Source organism: Molossus molossus, unplaced genomic scaffold (assembly GCF_014108415.1).
Source record: "Molossus molossus isolate mMolMol1 unplaced genomic scaffold, mMolMol1.p scaffold_m16_p_3, whole genome shotgun sequence".
NCBI classification, from domain to species: Eukaryota; Metazoa; Chordata; class Mammalia; order Chiroptera; family Molossidae; genus Molossus; species Molossus molossus.
Window position 1 is genome coordinate 122489322 of NW_023425366.1, and position 20769 is coordinate 122510090.

Consider the following 20769-nt stretch of genomic DNA (forward strand, 5'->3'; position numbering starts at 1 on the left):
TTAAATAAAAATTCCCCTTCAGATTTACCCCAATCTCAATCTCATTCCTCTCCCTAGAAATAACCGGTTATCTACTAGATGTTCATCTTCTAGACCTTTCCTGTTTGTTCAGTTCTGTTCATTGTTTCAGTTGAGAGTGCATTAGGTTGCAAAGAACAGAAAACCCAACTAATAAAGGCCTTACCAGGGGTCAGCAAGCTTTTTCTGTAGAGGGACATATTTTAGGCTTCATGAGTCGTACTGTCTCTGTCACAACTGCTCACCTCTGCTGTTGTAGTATGAAAGCAGCCATAGTCAGTGTTTATTTATTTTTTTAATCCTCACTTGAGGATATTTTTCCATTTATCTTCAGATAGAGTTGAAGGGAAGAAGGGAGGGAGGGAGGGAAGAGAGAGAGAGAGAGAGAGAGGCAGAGAGACAAACGTCGGTGTGAGAGAGACACATCGACTGGTTGCCTCCTGCACAACTATGACCAGGGCCGGGGATGAACCGCAACCAAGGTACGTGCCCTTGACTGGAGTTGAACCTGTGACTCCTTGGTCCACAGGCCGATTCTCTAACTGCTGAGCCAAACCAGCCAGAGCCATAGTATTTAAATGAATGATGAGGCTGTGTTCCAATAAAACCATATTTACAAAAATAGGCAGCGGGCTGTTATTTGCTGATCTTTGGCTTAACAATAGGGATCTGTTTGGCCCATTTGGTAAGAAATCTAGAAATAGCTTCATAAGAAAAACTTAGTAATTTACATTCCTAACAAATATTTGAGAATGCCCGATTCCCTAAAGCTTGGATATGAGCAGGTTTTCACATTTTGCCAGTGGCCTCTGTTCTTATTCCTGGGTTTTCGGTGAATGCCTCTGCCTGACCCCAGCACACCAGTCTTCTCTGTATCTGTCTCTTCTGCTCTTCAGTGTCTTTCCATTTTTTTATTCCGATGATTAAATCTTTTATTTGTGATTTCTAACTACTTCCTATAATAGGCTGTTCTTGTTTGAGGGAGGCAGTGCCTACTCTTATCCCTCTGAGGATATCAGCATACTTTAATTGTCTCTGCTTGCATTGCCGTCTCTGTTTTTTTAGTTGTTTCTTCCGTTTGCTGAGTGGGCCCCTCTTTCACAGTTTGAGTTTCCTGGAATGTTTGGTAGTTTGTGAATATGTGCTCTTCCATGTACGGTGATATCCTGTTTCCTTCTCTGTCAATGCTATTTCTTTTTACTCTAATTCGCTGCCAGGGACCATGGGCAGCGGGGGGGACCTGCTATGAGGTGTGGTGCACATAGTTTGTCTTCTGAGCACTGGATCTCCCATCTCCTGCTGGGTATGTTTGCCTTTCTGACCCAGAGACCCCCAGGCACATCTCCTACAAGCTGAGAGGCTCGAGGGGCCACCTCCTGGTGTTCCCATAAGAGTCCCTAATCAGTCTGACATTTGACCACAGGCCCTCTTCTCCCCCGGGGGAGTGTCTGGCCTGGAGGTGTGGAGCAGCGCAAGACCAGCTTCCCGTTCACGGCAGTCCTCTCGAACTTCTGAGCTGGCCTGTTTCTGTTCATGAATCCAACTCTGCCTGCTCGTCACTTCTCGGATTTCTCAACACAGTGACCTGCCGGTGGCGCCCTCCCTACTTTTCTGTGCTCTGTGGATTTTAATGGTGTCGTTTCTGTGGACTTGGGGAGGCTGATGTGTGTACAGTAAAGCCCCGATATAACGGACTCGATATATTCGGGCAAGGGGGTGTCCATTAAAGCCAAAAGCCGTTATATCATAAAGTAGGTCTTTTCGAATGCATATGTTAAAAATTGACAAATTAGTTTACCTGTTTTTACTTATCTAGACACACTTGTGTAATTAAAATTAAGTATGCATGAAAAGTTTAATTTCACACAAAAGCTTTCTATATGTATTACTGTAATTTTAAATTTATTCTGAATTGGTCTAGTAAATGCATGCATTCACCAGTCACCTCGAGTAAGCAAATGCACACTCTGGGGCGTGGCTTAGCACACAGGGGAACTTTGGCCAGCACCAGTTAAAACTGCAGAAGGTCACACCACGTGACAACAGAACCCATTATCATGTGTGATGCGGTGTGATCATGTGCTAATCATTTGCCAAACATTGTTTACAAGTGGTGACTCTTGGATTTAAATACGTAGACTGTAGTTGTAGATATGTAATATTTATTTATGTTGGCAAAATTACTATAGTGTTTTTTCCAACATGTGGCCTATTTGCTAAAATTTGTTAAAAATAACAGTGAATTAATAACACAAAAATAACCCGTTAATTTAATTATAACCAAAGTTTGGTTAAAAGCGTTTTAAAATTAACAGGGTGTTAATTTTCACATATGATGTACGGACCGGAAATTTTGTCTGTTAAATCCAAAGTCCGTTACATCGAGGTCTGTAAAATTGAGGGTTTACTCTACTTGCTCTTGGTTTTCCCAACTTAATTCCGTCTCAAGGTGACTTCTTGTTCAAGTTTTCACCTTCCTGTTCACCTTTATCTAGATAAGTTCATTTTTCTCTAAAAAATACACTGTCAGAACCAAACTGAATATTCCAACCATGAGCTGATCAGCGTAGAATATAGGGATGGGATGTACGTTCTAATAAGAACTGGCTTCAGATACTAACTCTGCTCTGTACTACCTTGTCAAGTCCCTTCACTTATGTAAGCCTCAGATTTCTCACCTGTCAAATGGGAAAAATAACCAAAATACCTACCTCAGAGATGAATGGTTGAGCCATTGAAATAGGTGTCAAATGTTTAAAGTGGGCCCTGGCATACAGTGTGTACTAAAACATGGTTAGTTCCTTTCCTCTCTCTGTTCTAACAATTTCCAGCATACTCGCGTGTGTGCTGTGGGGGTGGCGGTGTTTGGAGCCATCCGCCCTGTTAGCTCACATGGAGCACATTTGTTAAAAGCCCTGCCTTTGTCTCGTGGACTTTCTCTGCCAGACTTTTCCTCCAGTGCCTTTCCTCGGTAGGACCTTTACCTCGGCCGTGACGCGTTCTGTCACACTCTTTTTCATCCATCTCTAGCCTGTAGAAATTGATCTGAACCCAGATTTTGTCATTCGGTTTATTCTGTGTGACCCCATCTGAATGTTATCCACAGAAATAATAAAGAGCCTTCAACAGCCAGATCCAGCCATTGATAAAATTATGGCCTGGGATGGGATCACGGACAGAGCCCATGGCATGCCACCCTTCAGGGGAAGAGTAATTTAGATGATTGGTCAAGATGATTAATTTGTCCATTTCCTGTAATAGCGTGTCCTTGTGGCTTGATGATAATGATGATATTAGCAACCATGTATTGAGTGTTGTTTACCATGGGCCAGGCACTGAGGTAAGTGTTTTTCATATAATAGTTTATTTCCTGTAACAAGCCTGCAAAGTCTGTATTTGTATTACTTGGGACAGTTAGAAAAATGCCACCACCTCAAGCCGGCGTTCGTGGAAAGGGCTCTATTACTTCCTTCTAAGGTTCTGTAGAGTGGGTGCTGCGCAGGAGCCCCAGCAGTGACGCAGCCAGCTGGGTGTCAAGATGACAGCTCATGCCCGGGTCCTCCGGGGTCCTAGGACACCCTCTGTCTGTGGCTCTCACCTTCGTGTTTGTCAGCATGTGTCACTCAGTGACACAACCAGTGTTCTCTGGCTCAGTTCTGGCAGAAAGCTGCCCCACCGGCCACTCCCGAGTTCACACTCCCCTGTCCAGAGGCAGTCAGAGCTTCCCTGAACCTCCCGGTCCCAGCTGCCCTGGATTACTGGCCCTGCCTGCGTCACCTGTGGGCTCAGACTGTCTAGGCAAGGCCTCCAGGAGTCTCAGTGCTGTGACCTGTGGGCCAGGGCATGTTTTACAAATGACAAGGAGGCTCGAAGTCACACAGCCAGTAAGTAGAGGAACCGGGACTTCACCTCGGTTTTGCCCGATGCTAAAGCTCATATTATTAACACTCTGCTCCTTATGCTGGGCCCTGTTGTCCCAGGGGGCTTCGGTGGTGGTGTCCGCGAGGGCTGGACAGCATCTCAGGCCCGGGAGCTCAAGGACCCACTGTATGCCTTCCCCACCGTCAGCCCAGACCAGGGCTCAGGTCCTGGGGGGTCGGTTGCTCATTTCTTTGGTGATTTGGCTGCTGCCTTGGCCCTGCCACCACAGCACTCCCAGCTGTGGAGGGACCTGCTGGTACTTGAGAGGGTGAGCACAGACTTTGGAGTCGAGTGAAGCTAGGTTCAAATTCCAGCTCTGTACTTTTCCACTGGCCACTCTGTGCTCAGTTTTCACAACTGTAAAATGGAGATGATAATACATACTCTGTTAGTAGCTGTGTTGAGTCAGTGAAGTAAAACATGCCAACTCCAGGTGGCCAGCATCGAGTAACTGATTCTATAAATAGTAGGAGGCTATGAATCCTGAAACAATGGGAAAGTATGGGAGTCCAGAGGAGAAAGTCTTGAACTCACCAGCAGGATAGGGAGTGGGAGGTGGATTGGCCAGGGCGTTGAGGAGGAGATGACGTTGAAGCTCGATAACGGAGAGGTAAGGCAAGGTGGATTAGAACAGGTGCAGACACCTGCGCATATACCAGAGTTCGAGGAACCAGCAAGTAGTGCATTGTGACAGAAGCAAAGAATCTGTGTGGGAGGGGACGGAGGTCACTGAAGCTGGTGATGCAGACTGGGCCCAGAGACAAAACGTCTGCTCGTTCAGGCAGTCACTTAGCAAATATCTTCAAGTACCTGCTGTGTGCCAGGCACTGTCCTGGGTCCTGTGGACTCCGCAGTGAACACAGCGGACACAAACCCACGCTTCTGTGGAGCTTATATCCTAGAGCTTAAAGGCAAACACTAAGCAAATAAAAGGTAAAGAGCTTAGAGTGAAAAATAGAGCAGGGAAGGGGGGCTGGGAGTGCTGAGAGGGCTACTATATTAGACAGGGTCCCCAGGGAGGCCTCATGGAGCCCCGGTGAGCAGAGACGAAAGGAGGGGAGAGGGAAGAGGGCATTTTGGCAGAGGTGACCACACGGACCAGAGCATATGTGGCTGAATTAGGGGGAATGAGGAGCAAGGTGGTGGGCGGTGAGGGCAGAGGGGTAAAGCCAGGTCGACAAGGCATAGTGGCCATCTGTGAGGACTTGGGCTTTTGTCTGTGTGAGGCGGGAGCCCCAGGAGCATTCTGAGTGGGCGCGGGCCAGGACAGAACGGATTTCAGCAGATGTGTTCTGCGGCTGTGTGCGCGGGCAGAGGCGGGAGCCCAGGGGGGGCCACTGCAGAACCCCGGGGAGATGGTGGTGGCTGGCAATGGGGTAGCAGTGAAGGTGCAGAGAAGGTGCCGGGTCCTGAGCATCTTGAAGGTAGAGCCACTTGGACCTGTGTCTGGATTGGATGTGGGTGGGAGAAAGAGAGAGGACTCAGAAGGACTTGAAGTGTTGATCTGAGCAACCAGAAAGAGTTCGGTCAGCCCTGAGCTGGGAAGGAGAGTGGGAGCAGGCTGTAGGAGGAAGGTCAGGAATGCAGCTCACAACCTGTCCAGTCCTGGAGCCTGTGACTGGGGGAGAGCCTTGTCAGCTGTGTCTGTTTGGAATGTGGAACCACTGGTTGGTCTTTATCTCTTCTTTCTGCAAAGGGAGGTAGGGTGGGTAGAGGTCATTAGTTATACAGTAATACATGAAAACAACTTCCTTAAGGAAATGATTTTTAACCTTCTAGATAAGGCTAAAATCCTTTTTTGCCAATTCCTACCTCTCCCTAATCCCAGTCTTCCCTTCCTGGAGTAACTGTTGTCACAAGCATGGGGTGCATCCTTCCAGACCTTTCTCTGTGCATCTGTTTACTTGAGTGTATCCATAAAATATATGTGGCATTTTTGGAGTGTGTATATTTTAACAAAATGGGGTTATAATGGCTGTGTTGTTCTGTAACGTGATTTTGTAACTTATAACTTGCCTAACCTCCCTGAACTATACCAGGTCCATCCTGGGTGTTACGAATAAACCTAGACCTTCAAAAAAAATCTCATCACTGTGTGGTATGGACAGAAGGGGGGATATTTAGCCATTTTCCAGCTGGAGGGCTTAGCATTTTGTGTATTCCTCCTCACGCACCTGTGTGCGGCTCCCCAGTAGATGCCAAGGAGTGGAATGGCTGGTCGGAGCAGATGAGAGCTGTGTGGCACTGGTTTTGTCTTGTTTAGTGGATACTGCCACATTACTCCCCAAAGTGCCTGTCACCTTACTCGTTAGCTGTTAGAGGTTGTTTTCCTTTAATCCTCACTTGAGGATTTTTAAAAATTGATTTTAGAGGGAGGGAGAGAGAAGAGAGAGGGAAAAAAAAAATCAATGTGAGAGAAACATTAATTGGTTGCCTCCTGTATACACCCCGACTGGGGATCAAAACCGTGACCTTTTGGTGCATGGGACAATGCTCCAACCAAGTGAGCCACACCAGCCAGGGCCCATGCAGGTTTTTAATGAGGGAAGCCATGAAGATCTATGTTTTAGAGCAAATCCCAGTGGCGGGCTGTGGATTGGAAGGAGCAAGCTGGAGGCCGAGAGATGATGGAATTTGTGGGCTGCCGTTCTGCTCTTAAGGACCCACATTCAGAGAGGACACAAGCTGCTTTAGGGGCTGGAGGAGACTCTCCCAACCCCTTTCCTCCTCAGCACAAAGTACCATCCGTCCTGCAGCCTGCACGCCTGGCTTCTCCCTCTCAGCCAGTTTCTATTCCTAGACCTCCTCCCAGCTTGCAGTCTCCCCTTTGACAAACACACTGGTGGAGACATTGTAAAATTGCTGTTTTTATTAGTGCAGACCAACTTCTCTATCATTGGGCCCCTGGTTCTGCTGCTGGCCTGATAGTATTCTTTGCCTGCCACCTGTGGTGACATGTTTAAGGGTTGGTGCACAACCAAGGCCGTGATTGTCACCAGCCCGGTGTCTGTACTGAGGGTGTAATAGCCCCTCTTTGGAAGCAGACCAAATCCTACACCCAGCTGCTCTCCCAGAAGCAGGTTAGCTCAGCCACTTCCTACGCGGGAAGAGGAAAGCTGCATCCTTAGAAATGTTATGTCATCTTGTGTGTGTGTGTGAATTTCAGGTGGGTGTTAACTCTGTGGCATAGAATGCCTCAGGGTTAGCTCAGGGCGCTGAGTGTAGGGGAACTCTGAGTTCAGCTTCTGTGCCATCGTGATCAGAAACTTCTGACTTTCTAATCGGTGTCATCTTAGTTGCTAACATTTACTGAGGACATATTATGTGAGCCAGTCAGTGGTCTAATAAGCATTTTATGTTTATTTTTTTTTTATCCTTACCCAAGGACATTTTTCCACTTTTTGCTCAGATAGCGTAGGAGGGAGGGAGGGAGGGAGGGAGGGAGGAAGGGAGGGAGGGAGGGAGGGAGAGAGAGAGAGAGAGAGAGAGAGAGAGAGAAACATCAACATGAAAGGGACACATCGAGTGGTTGCCACCCACACAACCCAACCAGGGCCGGGGACAAACTGCAACCGTCGTACATGCCCTTAGTGGGAGTTGAACCTGGGTCTCTCAGGACCGCAGGCTGATGCTCTAACTGCTGAGCCAAACCAGCCAGGGCAAGCATTTTATGTTTAAATGGTGGATGCTTTTAATTACCACCACCACCCCTTTTTGCATTTTTTAATTGAGATATGATTTGCACAACACATAATTCACCATTTTAAAGTGTATAATCAAGCAGTATTTAGCATATTCACAGTGTGGTACAACCGTCCCCACTGTCTAATTCCCAAATATCTGTATCACCCCAGATAGAAATTCCAGAGTCATCCCCAGTACCTCTCCTCCCTTGCCTCCTTTCTCCAGCCCATTACTAGTTCTTGTGCCTTCACCTTAAATATCTCTCCCCTGGCTGTTCCTTCACTGACACCTTTTATCTGAACACCTACAGCCACCTTCTTCCTGTTCCCCAGCACCCATTTTGGGCCACCTCCAACCCTATTCCAGTGTTCACCCTCTACCCTAGTAACCCAAAGTGGCTTCCCATTGGTCCGGGGTTAAGGGCAAAGCTTCCTGCTGCAGGCCATGTGGCTTTGGTGCCCTGGCCCACTTAGCCCTGTGCCATCCTCTGCTTCCGTCGTCCCTGGCTCCAGACCGTCATTCCTTGACCCTCCTACTATTTGCTCATTCTTATGTGCACCCACTTCACACACACCCACTTCACAGGTACATCCACTTCATGTGCACCCACTTCACAGGTACATCCACTTCATGTGCACCCACTTCACACGTGCACCCACTTCACAGGTACATCCACTTCATGCACACCCACTTCACAGGTACATCACTTCATGTGCACCCACTTCACGCACACCCACTTCACAGGTACATCCACTTCATGTGCACCCACTTCACACGTGCACCCACTTCACACGTGCACCCACTTCACGCACACCCACTTCACAGGTACATCCACTTCGTGTGCACCCACTTCATGCACACCCACTTCACAGGTACATCCACTTCATGTGCACCCACTTCACAGGTACATCCACTTCATGTGCACCCACTTCATGCACACCCACTTCACAGGTACATCCACTTCATGTGCACCCACTTCACACGTGCACCCACTTCACACGTGCACCCACTTCACGCACACCCACTTCACAGGTACATCCACTTCGTGTGCACCCACTTCATGCACACCCACTTCACAGGTACATCCACTTCACGCACACCCACTTCACAGGTACATCCACTTCACGTGCACCCACTTCACAGGTGCATCCACTTCATGCACACCCACTTCACAGGTACATCCACTTCATGTGCACCCACTTCACACGTGCACCCACTTCACGCACACCCACTTCACAGGTACATCACTTCATGTGCACCCACTTCACACGTGCACCCACTTCACATGTGCATTCACTTTGCTTCGAACACACCCCTCTGCCCCTAAGTTAACTTGTTCGATAGGAGGTGCTCAGTACACCTGAAGGAGGTAGGAAGAAAAGGAGGGGAAGAGGGGGAAAGAGATAGAGAAGAAAGGATCACAGCCCTGCTCGGTCAGTGAGGAGGTGGGATGAGAGGGAATGATCATGAACTGTCTCCTTTATATTCTTGGATCTCTGTGATCTCAGATGGCTAGAATTTGACTACAGTGTGTGAGAGAACACTGAATTTGGGACTCCTGACCCCCCACTAAACTGTAGACTTGAGTATGAGATTTCACTCCCTAACTAGGGCTTCCCTGCCACTCGGTGCCTGTCATTGGCACAAACAGGCTTTGCCCCTCATTGGGCTTAAAGCAGCCTGGACTGTCAGAAGGCAGTTCCCACTGCATCAGCCAACGTGCTCTGCCCACTCCCATCTCAGCCCCAGACTGGCTCCCTGGGATCTCCTTGCACTGTGCTTTTGCATGCACTGTTCCTGGATGCCCTTCCTCTCCCTCCCCTGCCCTCCCCCACCCACCTAGTGAGCTCCTTTCCAGTTCAGCGTCATGTCCTGTCCTCTGTACAGCCTCCAGTCCTTGTTGGTGCCGGGCACCTGTGCACTGGCTCACCATGCCTGACACAGGTTCTTCCCCTTGGTGGCACCTGCCCCATGGCATCAGGACAACTGTCTTCCAGTAGCCTCTTCACTAAGTTTCTTGAGAACAGGTGTCTTGTCTTCTCGCCTTCCTTCCCTTCTTTTCCTCCTCGTTCCTGCTTTCCGCAAATACTTTGTAAGCGCCTTGTGCACCAGGCACTGGTCAGGGCTAGATGCAGCGGTGGGAGTGAGTGAGCACCAGCCCTGCCCTCTGGGCGTGGCCTCCCAGGGGAACCCCAGACTGAGCCGCCTTCGGTGAGGAGGCCAGGAAGGCCTGCGCAGTCAGGAGGGGCCCCAGGAAGGGCCACACATGCCCAGAGCCAAGAGAAAACTTTCCAGGCAGGGGAGACAAAGGTGCCACAGCCCTGAGGAGGAAGGGACTTGGCTTCACTGAGAAACAGCCAGAAGGGCTATTGGGCCCAGGAGGGTTGGTGTGTGTGTGTAAATGAGGTTGGAGAGGATGATTACATTCATCTCAGCCTGTCTCTGCCCCTGAGCTCAGCACCCAAATAAAAACTCAGGAAATGTTTGTGGAATAAATAGGAAGGGGCCCCTGAGCGCTTGCTCCTGGGAGGAGAGGGAGTGTTCATCCAGGCCACCCAGCTTGTCCTGGTGATGGATGTGCTCTGTGGGAGGTTCATTCTCTTAGAAGGGAAAATTCTCCTGCAAGTCGGGGTGGAGACCGAGGTTGGAGGTGGTAAAATTCCACCTAGGCTGCCTCTCCTCCCATCAGGCCAAGCGGCGGTCCTGCGGGACTGAGAGGCTCTGCCAGGTAACTGCAGCCCTAAATCAGTTTAGCACCAGCCTGGGAGTGCAACGCCGCATTCCGTGTCCTCCTTGAGAGTAAGAGGCTATTTCTGCTGCACGTGGGCTTTGGGGCCCTCGCAGGCCTCAGTCGTATCCCAAGCTCTCAGGGGGCAGGATAGTGAGGCAAGGAGGGTGGGATCAGCCTCAGCCCATCTTGACTCACTTAGAACCTAGCTGAGATGATGTCAGGTCTGCTCAAACCCCTGCATCAGCTTCCTGCCACCTTGCGGTCTTCACTATGACCTCCACCTTCACCCTGTGTCCCACCCCACTGACCTCACTCCCCTTTGTTCTCTGCTCCTCAGGGCCTTGGCACTTGTCGTTCCTGCGGCCTTCATCCAGATTTCCACAGGGTCCTCTCCCTCCACTTCCTGCGGTCTGCGTTTTCTGCCCTTCTCTGACCCCCTGGCTAAAATAGCACGTCCCTCTTTCCCACGCTCCCTCTTCTAGTCTGCGTGCCAGTTAGCAGACGTACTGCCCGTTTACTGAGTTTTACTGCCTGTCTCCTTTCACTTGAGCCTGAGGCCACGGCGCAGAGACTTCGATGTGCTCTCTGTGCGCTTCCAGAATAGGGTCCAAAAAATACTGAGTGAAGGAGGAGTTTGTAAAATGAGGTCAGCACCGCCCACCTCCAAGGCTGTGGGGACGTGGAGTTCCAGCGCCGTGTCCCAGTGTGGTCTGCAGGCTTCCACAGCGCTCTGGGTGGCGTGTAAACATGTGCCATTTACTAGTTCTGAATTTATGTCCGCCTTCTGTTTGCGGCAAGTGGTCATGATTTTCCATTTATGGCATTCATATACAGTCTCCTTTTAAATGAACTCATTTAAGATTTTAACAAGAGAAAATCTATATTTGCCAGCCTAAACGTTAGTTTATAATACACATTGCACAGGAAAAATTTTCCGAGAATCAAAAGACATATTAATTATTTTCTGACAGATACGTATTGAAAATGATCTTTTAGATAGCTATGTAAGAATAACATTTTCATAGAATTAGCATACTGCGTCGTGGAGTCCAGGAGGAAATTTTAGAATCTGGATCTGCATCGATATTCTACGACCCTGACACTAAATATAAAATCTCAAGGCATGTATTGGTAGCAGTAAAAGATGGACCTATCAGAGTAGCATACTAATTAATGTAAGTACGGTATCTGAGAAGTAAACCAAACTCTTCCTTGGTATATCCACCTCGTGGGTGCATGGCATGTGATTTTGTTACCACTCTACCTAGGCTGTGAGTTTGTGTTGTTTCATTCCACCTCTAGGGGGTAGTATCAGCCATTCTTTGGGGCTTGATTGCTTGGCTTCTGTTTGCTGTGTAGGTATACTGACTGCTGAGTATTTGTTGTTCCTGTTTTGGGGATGGGAGTACATCTGATATGTCAGCAAAAGCAGTAAAAAGCCAACCCAGAACTATGCTTTTTCATTCAACTAATCAATATGCATTAAAGACTTACTGCACAGCAGTAGGACACAGAGAGCAGAAGCACTGGGAGGACAGAGAAGTTGACACTTGGGGATGGTTTTGAAGGATGAATAGGAGTCTTTCCTATAAGATAAATTTCAGTCGCCTCTTATTATGAGTATAGGGCCATTATTGAGAATATTCATTAAAGTATTATTTTAGTTCTCTGCTAAATGCTTCTCTTAGCCTCGGACATGGCACAGACTTTGGCTTCAGACAGCCCTGAGCATTAGCTCCACCACTATACCTTCGAGAACTCAGATGCAAATCTCTCTTAAACACACACACACATACACACACACGCGCACGCGGGCGCACACGCAATTCAAACTGGCTTGAGTAAAAAAACATGTACTAGCTCTTGTGACCAAAAAGGCCAAGATAGTGCTGGCTTTAGGCAATTAAACACAGATGTAGTTAAGAGGATGGCGTTTTCATCTGGTCTGTCTCCCTCTGTCCTCAGTTCTGCCTCTATGCTGATGTTGCTCTTAGATCTTACCACAGGACAGATAAGGATGTTCATAATGGTGAACCTAATTAGTTGACAAAATGACTTCCTCTGTGGTAGCCCTCAGCTCTAGTAGCTTGGCTCCTAGTAGCTCCTAGCTCTTGTCAGCTAATCATTCCAGGGGAAGAGGGATAGGGACGGTCCAGCAGATTCTACCAGTCCCTGAGCTGAGTCTGCTGGGCTGGCTTGGGGCGCATACCTAGCCCTGAACCTGTCACGTGGCCAGGACTGGGTCAGGTGCAGGCAGTATTACTTCCACCCCCACCACATGGATTGAGAGTGGAGGAGAGGTGGTTTCCCAAAGGAAAATTGAGGTACTGTAACCAGAAGAAAATGAATAGATGCTGAACAAAAACAACAAATGTCCACTGTCCACTTAGACACTTTGTGGCCTGCATGCAATTTGCTCCAGCTTTCAAAGCCTCACTTTCCTCCTCTCTATAATGGGGCCAGTGATCCCAGAGTATAGCATTCTCTGCAACTTTCACAATAAGACCCACAGAGAGTAACCAATGGCAGTCAGAGTGCTCATTTATTGCTCAGAAGTTATCCCTCAGCTCAGCCGACACACTGGGGGAGGGGGCCAGGGGGGTTGGGCATAGCCTCGGGTGTGTGGAAGCGCTCTGTGAACTCTGCAGTGCCCCCGACACAGTGTTTCCACAGCCTCCTTATTAAAGTGCTGGAAATGATTGTTCTCTGCCGGGACCTGGCACCTGCAAGGTGCAGTCCCGAGACATTGAGACGTGTGCAAGCCCTGGAAACCCACACCCCTCAGCTGCTCGTTTATGCAGCTCAGGCTGCACACTCACTAAATCAGCCTGTTTAGGAGAATTCCAATATTCTGGCCTCAGAGGAATACGTGATTTCTGAAATACAGACTCTGCCGGCTCCTTTAAACATTCTTGGTGTTTCTTTCCAATTCCATTTCTTTTCCCCCAGAGAGAGTGAATGATTTGGCCATTGATAAAACCCCGCACCGTCTGGGGCCAGCACTGGGGATGGATTCAGATGATAAGAATAAAATTGTGGCGGTGAGGCTCTGCCTCTGCGTCAGGGCCGAACGCCCGGACCCTTCGCCTTGGCACCCATCACCCTAGTCAAACCCAACTTCTGGCCGTGAGCAGTTCAGGCTTTTTCAGGCCCTCAAACCCTTGCCCAAATTGATCCTTCTGCTTGGAATGCCTGTTCCTTTTCTCGTTGCCCAGAAAACCTTTCAACTTTAAAATCTCAGTCCAAATGTCTCCTTATTTATTAATCAGTATGTAGTGAGTGCCTGTTGTGTGCTGTACTGTCCCAGGGGCTTGGAACACACAAGTGGCCAAACACAGGCACAGTTCCTGCCTTTGTGGAATTTCATTCTAGTGCAGGGGACAGCCCAAGTAATGGAAGGCGTAAGGAATGCGATCACACAGGGATCAAGTCAGGGGGCTGGGAGTGGGGGTGTGCGCACAGCTTCTCACGCCCTCCCTGAGAAAGTACATCGGAGGCCAGCCCGGAGGAGGGGAGGAGGCTGGGTTTTCCCTGGAAGAAGAGCACTCTAGGCCGAAGGAACGGTGACTCACAGCCCTGAGGTGGGAGCGTGCTGGGTTTTGAGGGTGCAGCAGTGGGGTGGTGGGAGGTGGCTCAGAGCTGCGAGCGGAGGCCCAGTGTGCAGGGCCTGGAGGCCGTGGGCACCTGTGTGGAAGAGTACAGTTCAACTTACCTTCCACAGGACCCCCTGGCTGGAGCGGGGAGAGCAGACTGCAGGGAGGAGGGCAGGAGCGGGAGGCCAGTAAGGGGCCTGAACCAGAGTGGTAGGGGCAGGTGGTGAGAAGTGGTCAGATGCTGGATATACGGCAGCTTCCACGGGGGGCTGGTGGATTGAATGCGGAGAGTGAGCCAGGCTGCAAAGATGGCTCCCAGGAATGGGGGCCTGGCTGTGCCCTCAAGGGGACCTTCCCAGTTCCCTCATTCAGGTCCTTGGCATCACATTTTATTATAATTTGTCTCCCGTTTTTGGTTCTCAGTTGCCTTTGGTAATCTGATGAAAGATATGGACTCTTCTCTCAGAAAAATACCCTTGTGCATCCGATGGAATGGGTGTTTCCAGAACTCCTAGCAAGCCATCCCAGATGTGTGTTTGCGTGACTGGATGCACACAGCAGGGGTACACTGGGTCAGAGCTTTCTTTTCATCCTCACCCGAGGACATTTTTTTCATTGATTCCAAGAGAGGAAGAGAGAGAAAGAGAAAGAAAGAGAGAAAAACATGTATGTGAGAGAAAAACATCGATTGGTTGCCAAATGCACAGTGCCCGAACCTGCAATCTGGGTATGTACCCTGACCAGGAATTGAACCCACAACCCTTTGGTGCTTGGGACGATGCTCTAACCACTGAGCAACACAGGTCAGGGACACTGGGTCGGAGCTTTTGTTAAACCCTCATTGCATACGTCACAGCCCCACAGTAAGCACTTGATAAATGTTTGCTGCAAGACAGTGATGATAAATTAGGCACTTGACAAGGTTCTCACACCTTTGTGGGGTGCCTTACATGTTAATGCCTCCATGTTATAGCCGGAGAAATAAAGTCTCAGTGAAGGGAAGTAAGCCCATGCTGGAGAGGCCGTGTTTGACCAGAGTTGGGGTGAGGATTGGCCAGCTCGGTACGAAGTCAGCCTCAGGACTGTCGTCACTGAGCTAGATGTGGTGAAGCTGAGGCTGCAGCCCAGGAGCAGGCTCCCCGTGCCGTGCTCCCCTGCTTTCCCGCGGCTCTGCCCCCGCGGGTTAGCATCCAGACGGTGTAAGGGGGGCGGAGAGAAAGGGCCTGGATCACTCCCACTTTTCTCCTAGTTAGCTCTGAGAGCAGCCCCGTGTGGTACCCTTATTAATACCCCCTTTGCACAGACAAGAAAACTGAAGTTTAGAGGAGGTGAGAAGGAAAGGTCAGGGGTGCCTCCCAGGTCTCCAGATAATTAGTGAGCAATATGAATAGTTAGATGGTAACAATTTAACAGTTAATCAACATCATTCCACACTGTATTGTATATAATTTCATACTGATTGCAGGGTTTCAGAATGAACTGAGTGAGTGGGGTTGAGGATGTCAGGGGAAGGCTTCATTGAGACTCGGACACTGAGCTGGGCCTTGGGGAGCTGGGGGTTGGAGTGGATTTCTGGAAAAATGATTAAGGCATTAGGGTAGGACTGAGCGTGGGTGGGTGTGGTGAGGGGCTAGGATAGTGCCATTTAGATAATGGGAATCTGTAAATGTGAATTAACAGCGTTCATTGAGAGCTTTCTAGGGGGCAGGTACTGTGTAAGTCCTTCCCACTGTTACCGCATGCAGTCCACGTTCACCCCAGGAGGGCAGGGAAGTCCGCCCAGACAGGCCGTCACTACCTCCTTTTCACAGCTGAGGACACTAGTGGCAGTGTTGGGACTTGGAGCCAGGCTGGACTCCAAGCAGAGTGCTTCCCAGCTCAAGTTCAAAGACATCCTGTTAGAGGTGGGTGTATTATGAATAGTGGGGAATAAGGAGGACCAGTCTAGGGCCTTGTCACTCAGAGTGTGACCCATGGGCTTTGCCTGGGAGCTTGTTAGAAATGTCCCTACCCCCAGTCCAACTGAATCAGAGCCTGCACTTCAGCATGATCCCCAGGTGACTCGCCCGCACATTAGCATTTGAGAGGCGCAGGCTGGTGAAAAGTTTGCCTGGATGTACGCTTTTGCTCTTCAAGTCTTTCTGAGGACATCTTTCTTTGGCAGAGGTGGATAAATGCATTCCTGGAGGGGATGAGGTGAAGGCCCAGGGTAGTCCACCACAAGCTGAGAGCTTTTTGAAGTCTCATATTTCATCTAAAAATGTCATAGAATGCTCCGTTCCATACTATAATATATCAGTGGTCATTTAAATATTTCAAAATGGTTATGTAAATTGCCTTGGAGGAGGATCCAATTCCTGAAAGATGCATAGGGTGGATCTCCTTGTATCTTAAATGGGGTAATAATAACTACTTCGAGGGCTGCTGTGAAGATCAAAGGAGAATCGTGTGTATGGAAATGCGCATACACTGTCCCGTCACACACCTTATTCTGGAAAGAACTGAGCCTCCTCCCCAGACCCAGGTTCTGCAGCCAGCTCTCTTCAGCCCTGGCTTTGGAGTGATTCTCTGGGTTACCCCGCCAGGGACCCCATTTCCTTGTCATCAGAAAGAGAAGCAAAGACAGAGGGAAGATGGACAGAGACAATGGCCATCCCCATCGGAGGCCGAAGGAGGCAGGGTAGCGGAGAGGGAGAGGAGGCTCGCTCAGCACTCCGGACGTGGAGGAGGAGAACCTGGGCAGGCTGGGAGGTCCGCGGCTCCCCATGCCCGGAGCAGCTGACTAGGATGAGGAAGGGAAGAGCTGTTCTATTTGAGGAAGGAGGTTTGGGTCGTCCTCGGGTTCTAGCACAATAATGGGGTTAAGCCAGATTTTGACAAGTTAAGGAGAGAACCGTGGAGATGCTATTGTTTTCCTCTCCTCGTGTTAATCATTTGGATTTTCACACAAATTGCATTTTTATTTTTTATTACGGATGTCTTACTTGCCGTGTGAAACTTAATCCCTGTAATTTGTGACTAGAACCAAGTTGATATTGTCTCTTTAAACCATTCCTTGGCAAAAAGTTATTTAAGGAACATAGAAAATTACAAAGCATTGTTTATGGTGTGATACTATTTTTGTTTAAAAGGATGTGTGTATTTATAAATATGTATATGTATATATTATAAACAAAGGAAAACATCTAGAGGAATATATATCACATTACAATGGGGATTTTACTAGTACATACATATGCCACTTTAAATATATGTAGTTTCATTAGTTATCCCTGTAAAAAATTATATGGTCAGATTATGATTTTTGACATAATTCTTTGGGCTGCAAATGACAGAAACTCAGCTGAAACCTGTAAAACAATAAGTAAATTGTCTAGATGCTTCTTCAAGCATGGGTGGGCCCTGGAGCTCGAATGATGTCATTAAGAATCTCTCTCCATCTCTCAGACCTGCCGTCCTCTTGAGGGACTTCGCTCTCGGCAGTTCCAGACCTGCGTCTCATCGTTCAGCACCGCAGTGGAGAGAGAGCAGCATTTCTCCAAAAGTATCAGCAAGGCCCAGGGCTGTCATTCAGGGGCCCAGCTTGGGTCATGGCCCAAACCTAGACCAGTGAATCATTGTGGCTGGGGAAGCACTATGTTGATTGGTTGATTGGTGTTGATTGGCGAGGCCAAGGCCAAGGTCATGTTAACTAGAGGAGACCACAGGAGCTTTCAAGGGCCAGTGAACTGAGAGAAGGGGCTGGATGGTTCCCCGAAGGGAATCCAGAGCTCTTTTGCCGAAAGGACAGGTGCAGCCCCCAAAATATCTGCTCTACAGGGACCTTCACTCTCTGGGTCATATATTTTTGTAATGACTTGTTGTTTAGCGTAAGCATGCATTTCTCTTGCAGTGGTAAGAGAAAAATGAGATCCCCTCTTAAACAACGGATTTGGGCTGCATCTGGTTATAACAATTGAGAAAAGTTAATGAGTGGGAGAAAAGAGTGAAGCCCAAATCTTGGCCAGGCCCTCGGTTTTCTAGAGCATGGGAGGAATGAACAGAGTCGCTGGGGAAATCGACCTTCTCCATTTTGTAGATCATTAGTTGTGTGTGTTCAAGACCCACTGGGACATCAGACAATCTCTGGGGATCTGGGGCTCCAGAGTGATGCGCCTGGGGAGCCAGCCTGCGTCAAGGTCAGCCTCTGCCTCTGCCTCCTGTGCTGTGTGTGCTTCGCCTGGCCCAGTAAGTGCTCCGCTGCTTTCCGGCATCACACTGCTCTGTTTCTTCATTTCAGGGTTACACTAAGGACATGGTGACAGACTTTGATGAGAAACATGATGAGTATTTAATATTGCTCCAGCAGAGGAACCGGTAAGACAAAGCCGCTCGCGTGTAGCCCTTAATAAAAACCCTATTTAAATGTATTAACAGCGTGCAGGCCCTGGTTCACATAGGAATAGGATGCAGTCACCTCCGTTCAGAGGCTGGGAATATTATCTGCAGTGCCAGCTCTTGTTTCTCCACTTGCTGATTTAATTGCAGCTTTTGATTGAGCTGTAGCAAACTGCTCAACATGTAGGTGCCGCCTCTTGCCTCCCGGTTTCTGTTCTGGGAGGAGGTGTGTTTGTCATGAAAAGCTAGAACTTGGCAGGGCCTATGTATTTGTGGCCTTAGGAGCCAGTCTGTGATCTTCCAGGCTGTGCTGGCCCTTGGAAATCTGAGCCCCTAATCAGGCCTTGTTATGTAAAGGTGGAGTCATTTTACATTGTGTTTGAGGTTGGTCCACATGTCATTTAAAGTTAAGTCAGTGTGGATTTTGACTCTGGAGTGCTGGTTCTTGCAAAAGCCAGCAGTAGATGGACGCAGTGTTTAGTGACCTCGGTCAAAGCAGTGTGGTCTGGTTTGAAAGAGGCATCGTGCCATGTTCTCAGTGCTGCGCAAGTTTGCAGGGCTGCGGAAGTTCACTGTCAGTTCACTGGTTTGACTTCAGGTCTGGGGCCGGGCTCTCAGCTGGGAGGGGCCAGGCGGCACTCGAGGCTGCTCAGTGAGGCGAGTGGGCACCGGCATCTTCACGTGCAAGCTGCTCGGCTCAGAACAGTTGTTATGGGAACACAGGCCCAGGGTCCGTGGCCTCCAAGGTTGCCAGAGAAGCTGGAAACCTGGGTTTGTGTTGTGAAACCGCATGTATTTTAAAATGTTAGTAATGGAGCCCTGGCCGGTTTGGTTCAGCGGTTAGAGTGTCGGCCTGCGGTCCTGAGAGACCCGGGTTCGGTTCCCGCTAAGGGCATGTACCTCGGTTGCAGTTTGTCCCCGGCCCTGGTCGGTTGTGCGGGTGGCAGCCACTCGATGTGTTCCTTTCACGTCGATGTTTCTCTCTCTCTCTTCCTCTCTCTCCCTCCCACTCTACCTGAACAAAAAAAAAAAAAAAAAAAATGTTAGTAATGGATTCCAATGAAAGCACCAAACAAATGTAGACCTGCCGGAGGGGAGGATTGAGTGCTAATTTGGGCCTTTGTGTTGTGGAAATGAACTTGGCGTCCTGCGGGCCAGATAGGGTAGGGGTTGTTATCCTGGACGTGGAGTCAGCCCTTCTCTGACTGGCTGGACTCCTGGTGCTTGTCACTTGGGGTCCTGGTGACATGTCGCATGGGACAGGTTTTTATGTGCAAGATAGTCCCACGTGTTGCAGGAGTTTAGTTTCCTGCCCACTGGCGCCTTTCCTAAATTCCACTAAGACCTCCAGTATCTATGACAACAGCACCTGTCCACATTTCCAGATGCCCTTGGTGAGGCCTTACCTCCCCATTGGAGAACCTCTGAACTGGAAGCGCCCCAGGACCAGCCAGAAGCGCCTGCTTTGCTGAAGGCACTGTCCTCTGAGCCCATCTTCCTCCAGCCCCGGACCACCTCCAGCCAGAGGAGTGGGAGCTGGTGCTCATTAGCTCAGTGTGGGTGTTTTACCATCACGAATGCCATGGAGCAGATTGGTTTTATTTGGTTTCTGACAGGCTGGATGGTGCCCCCGGACACCTGGGTGATTATTTAATCAAATACCTGTGATTTCTCTGGGAGGAGAGTGTCATGTGAGCAAATTGCACCTTATTAATTGGGGATCAATAAGTGCATGATCAAAGAGGTACCAGCCGATACAGCGTGTAGGAGAGTATCCAGTGACAAGGTTGCAGCACAGAGGCAATTAAAAAACAGATCAAACCTGAGCTGCCATACAGTTTGGGGCGGGGGGCGGAGGTATTGTCACCAAGAGGGAGCTGGCTTGATGACAGGACATTAGAAGGTGGAACTAAAAAGAAACACCTCCAAGTGGAGACATATGTAGAGAGGAGTGCACCTGAGCTGTCATCAGGTGGTATTTTAAAGTCACCTTTGCCCTGGCCGGTTTGGCTCAGCGGTTAGAGCATCGGCCTGCGGTCCCGAGAGACCCGGGTTCAGTTCCCGCTAAGGGCACGTACCTCAGTTGCAGTTTGTCCCCGGCCCTGGTTGGTCGTGCAGGTGGCAGCCACTCGATGTGTCCCTTTCACGTCGATGTTTCGCTTTCTCTCTCTTCCTCTCTCTCCCTCCCTCTCTATCTGAACAAAAAATGGAAAAATGTCCTTGGGTGAGGATAAAAAAATAAATAAAGGCTTCTTTTCTGGAGTGCCAGCCTCTTGCCAGGCGCCTCGCCCCCAGCATCATTTCATTTTACCTGCACACTACCTACCCGATGAAGCGGAAATGGTTCTTGTACCCATCTTAAGACAAGGAAGTGGAGACCCAAAGCAGTGTACAGTATGCCCAAGTCACGTAACCAGGAAGTGGAGGAGCTGGGCTGTACTTTCT

General features: G+C 49.2%; 1 protein-coding gene across 1 annotated transcript in view; it reads left to right on the top strand.

Moving 5' to 3' along the window:
- Positions 1-20769, top strand: part of LOC118641794 (katanin interacting protein) — a 203788-nt gene that overhangs the window by 43612 nt on the left and 139407 nt on the right. Inside the window, exon 3 of the mRNA XM_036279354.1 lies at positions 18227-18303. Coding sequence (XP_036135247.1) covers positions 18227-18303 — 77 coding nt within the window. The remainder of the gene's footprint in view (positions 1-18226; positions 18304-20769) is intronic.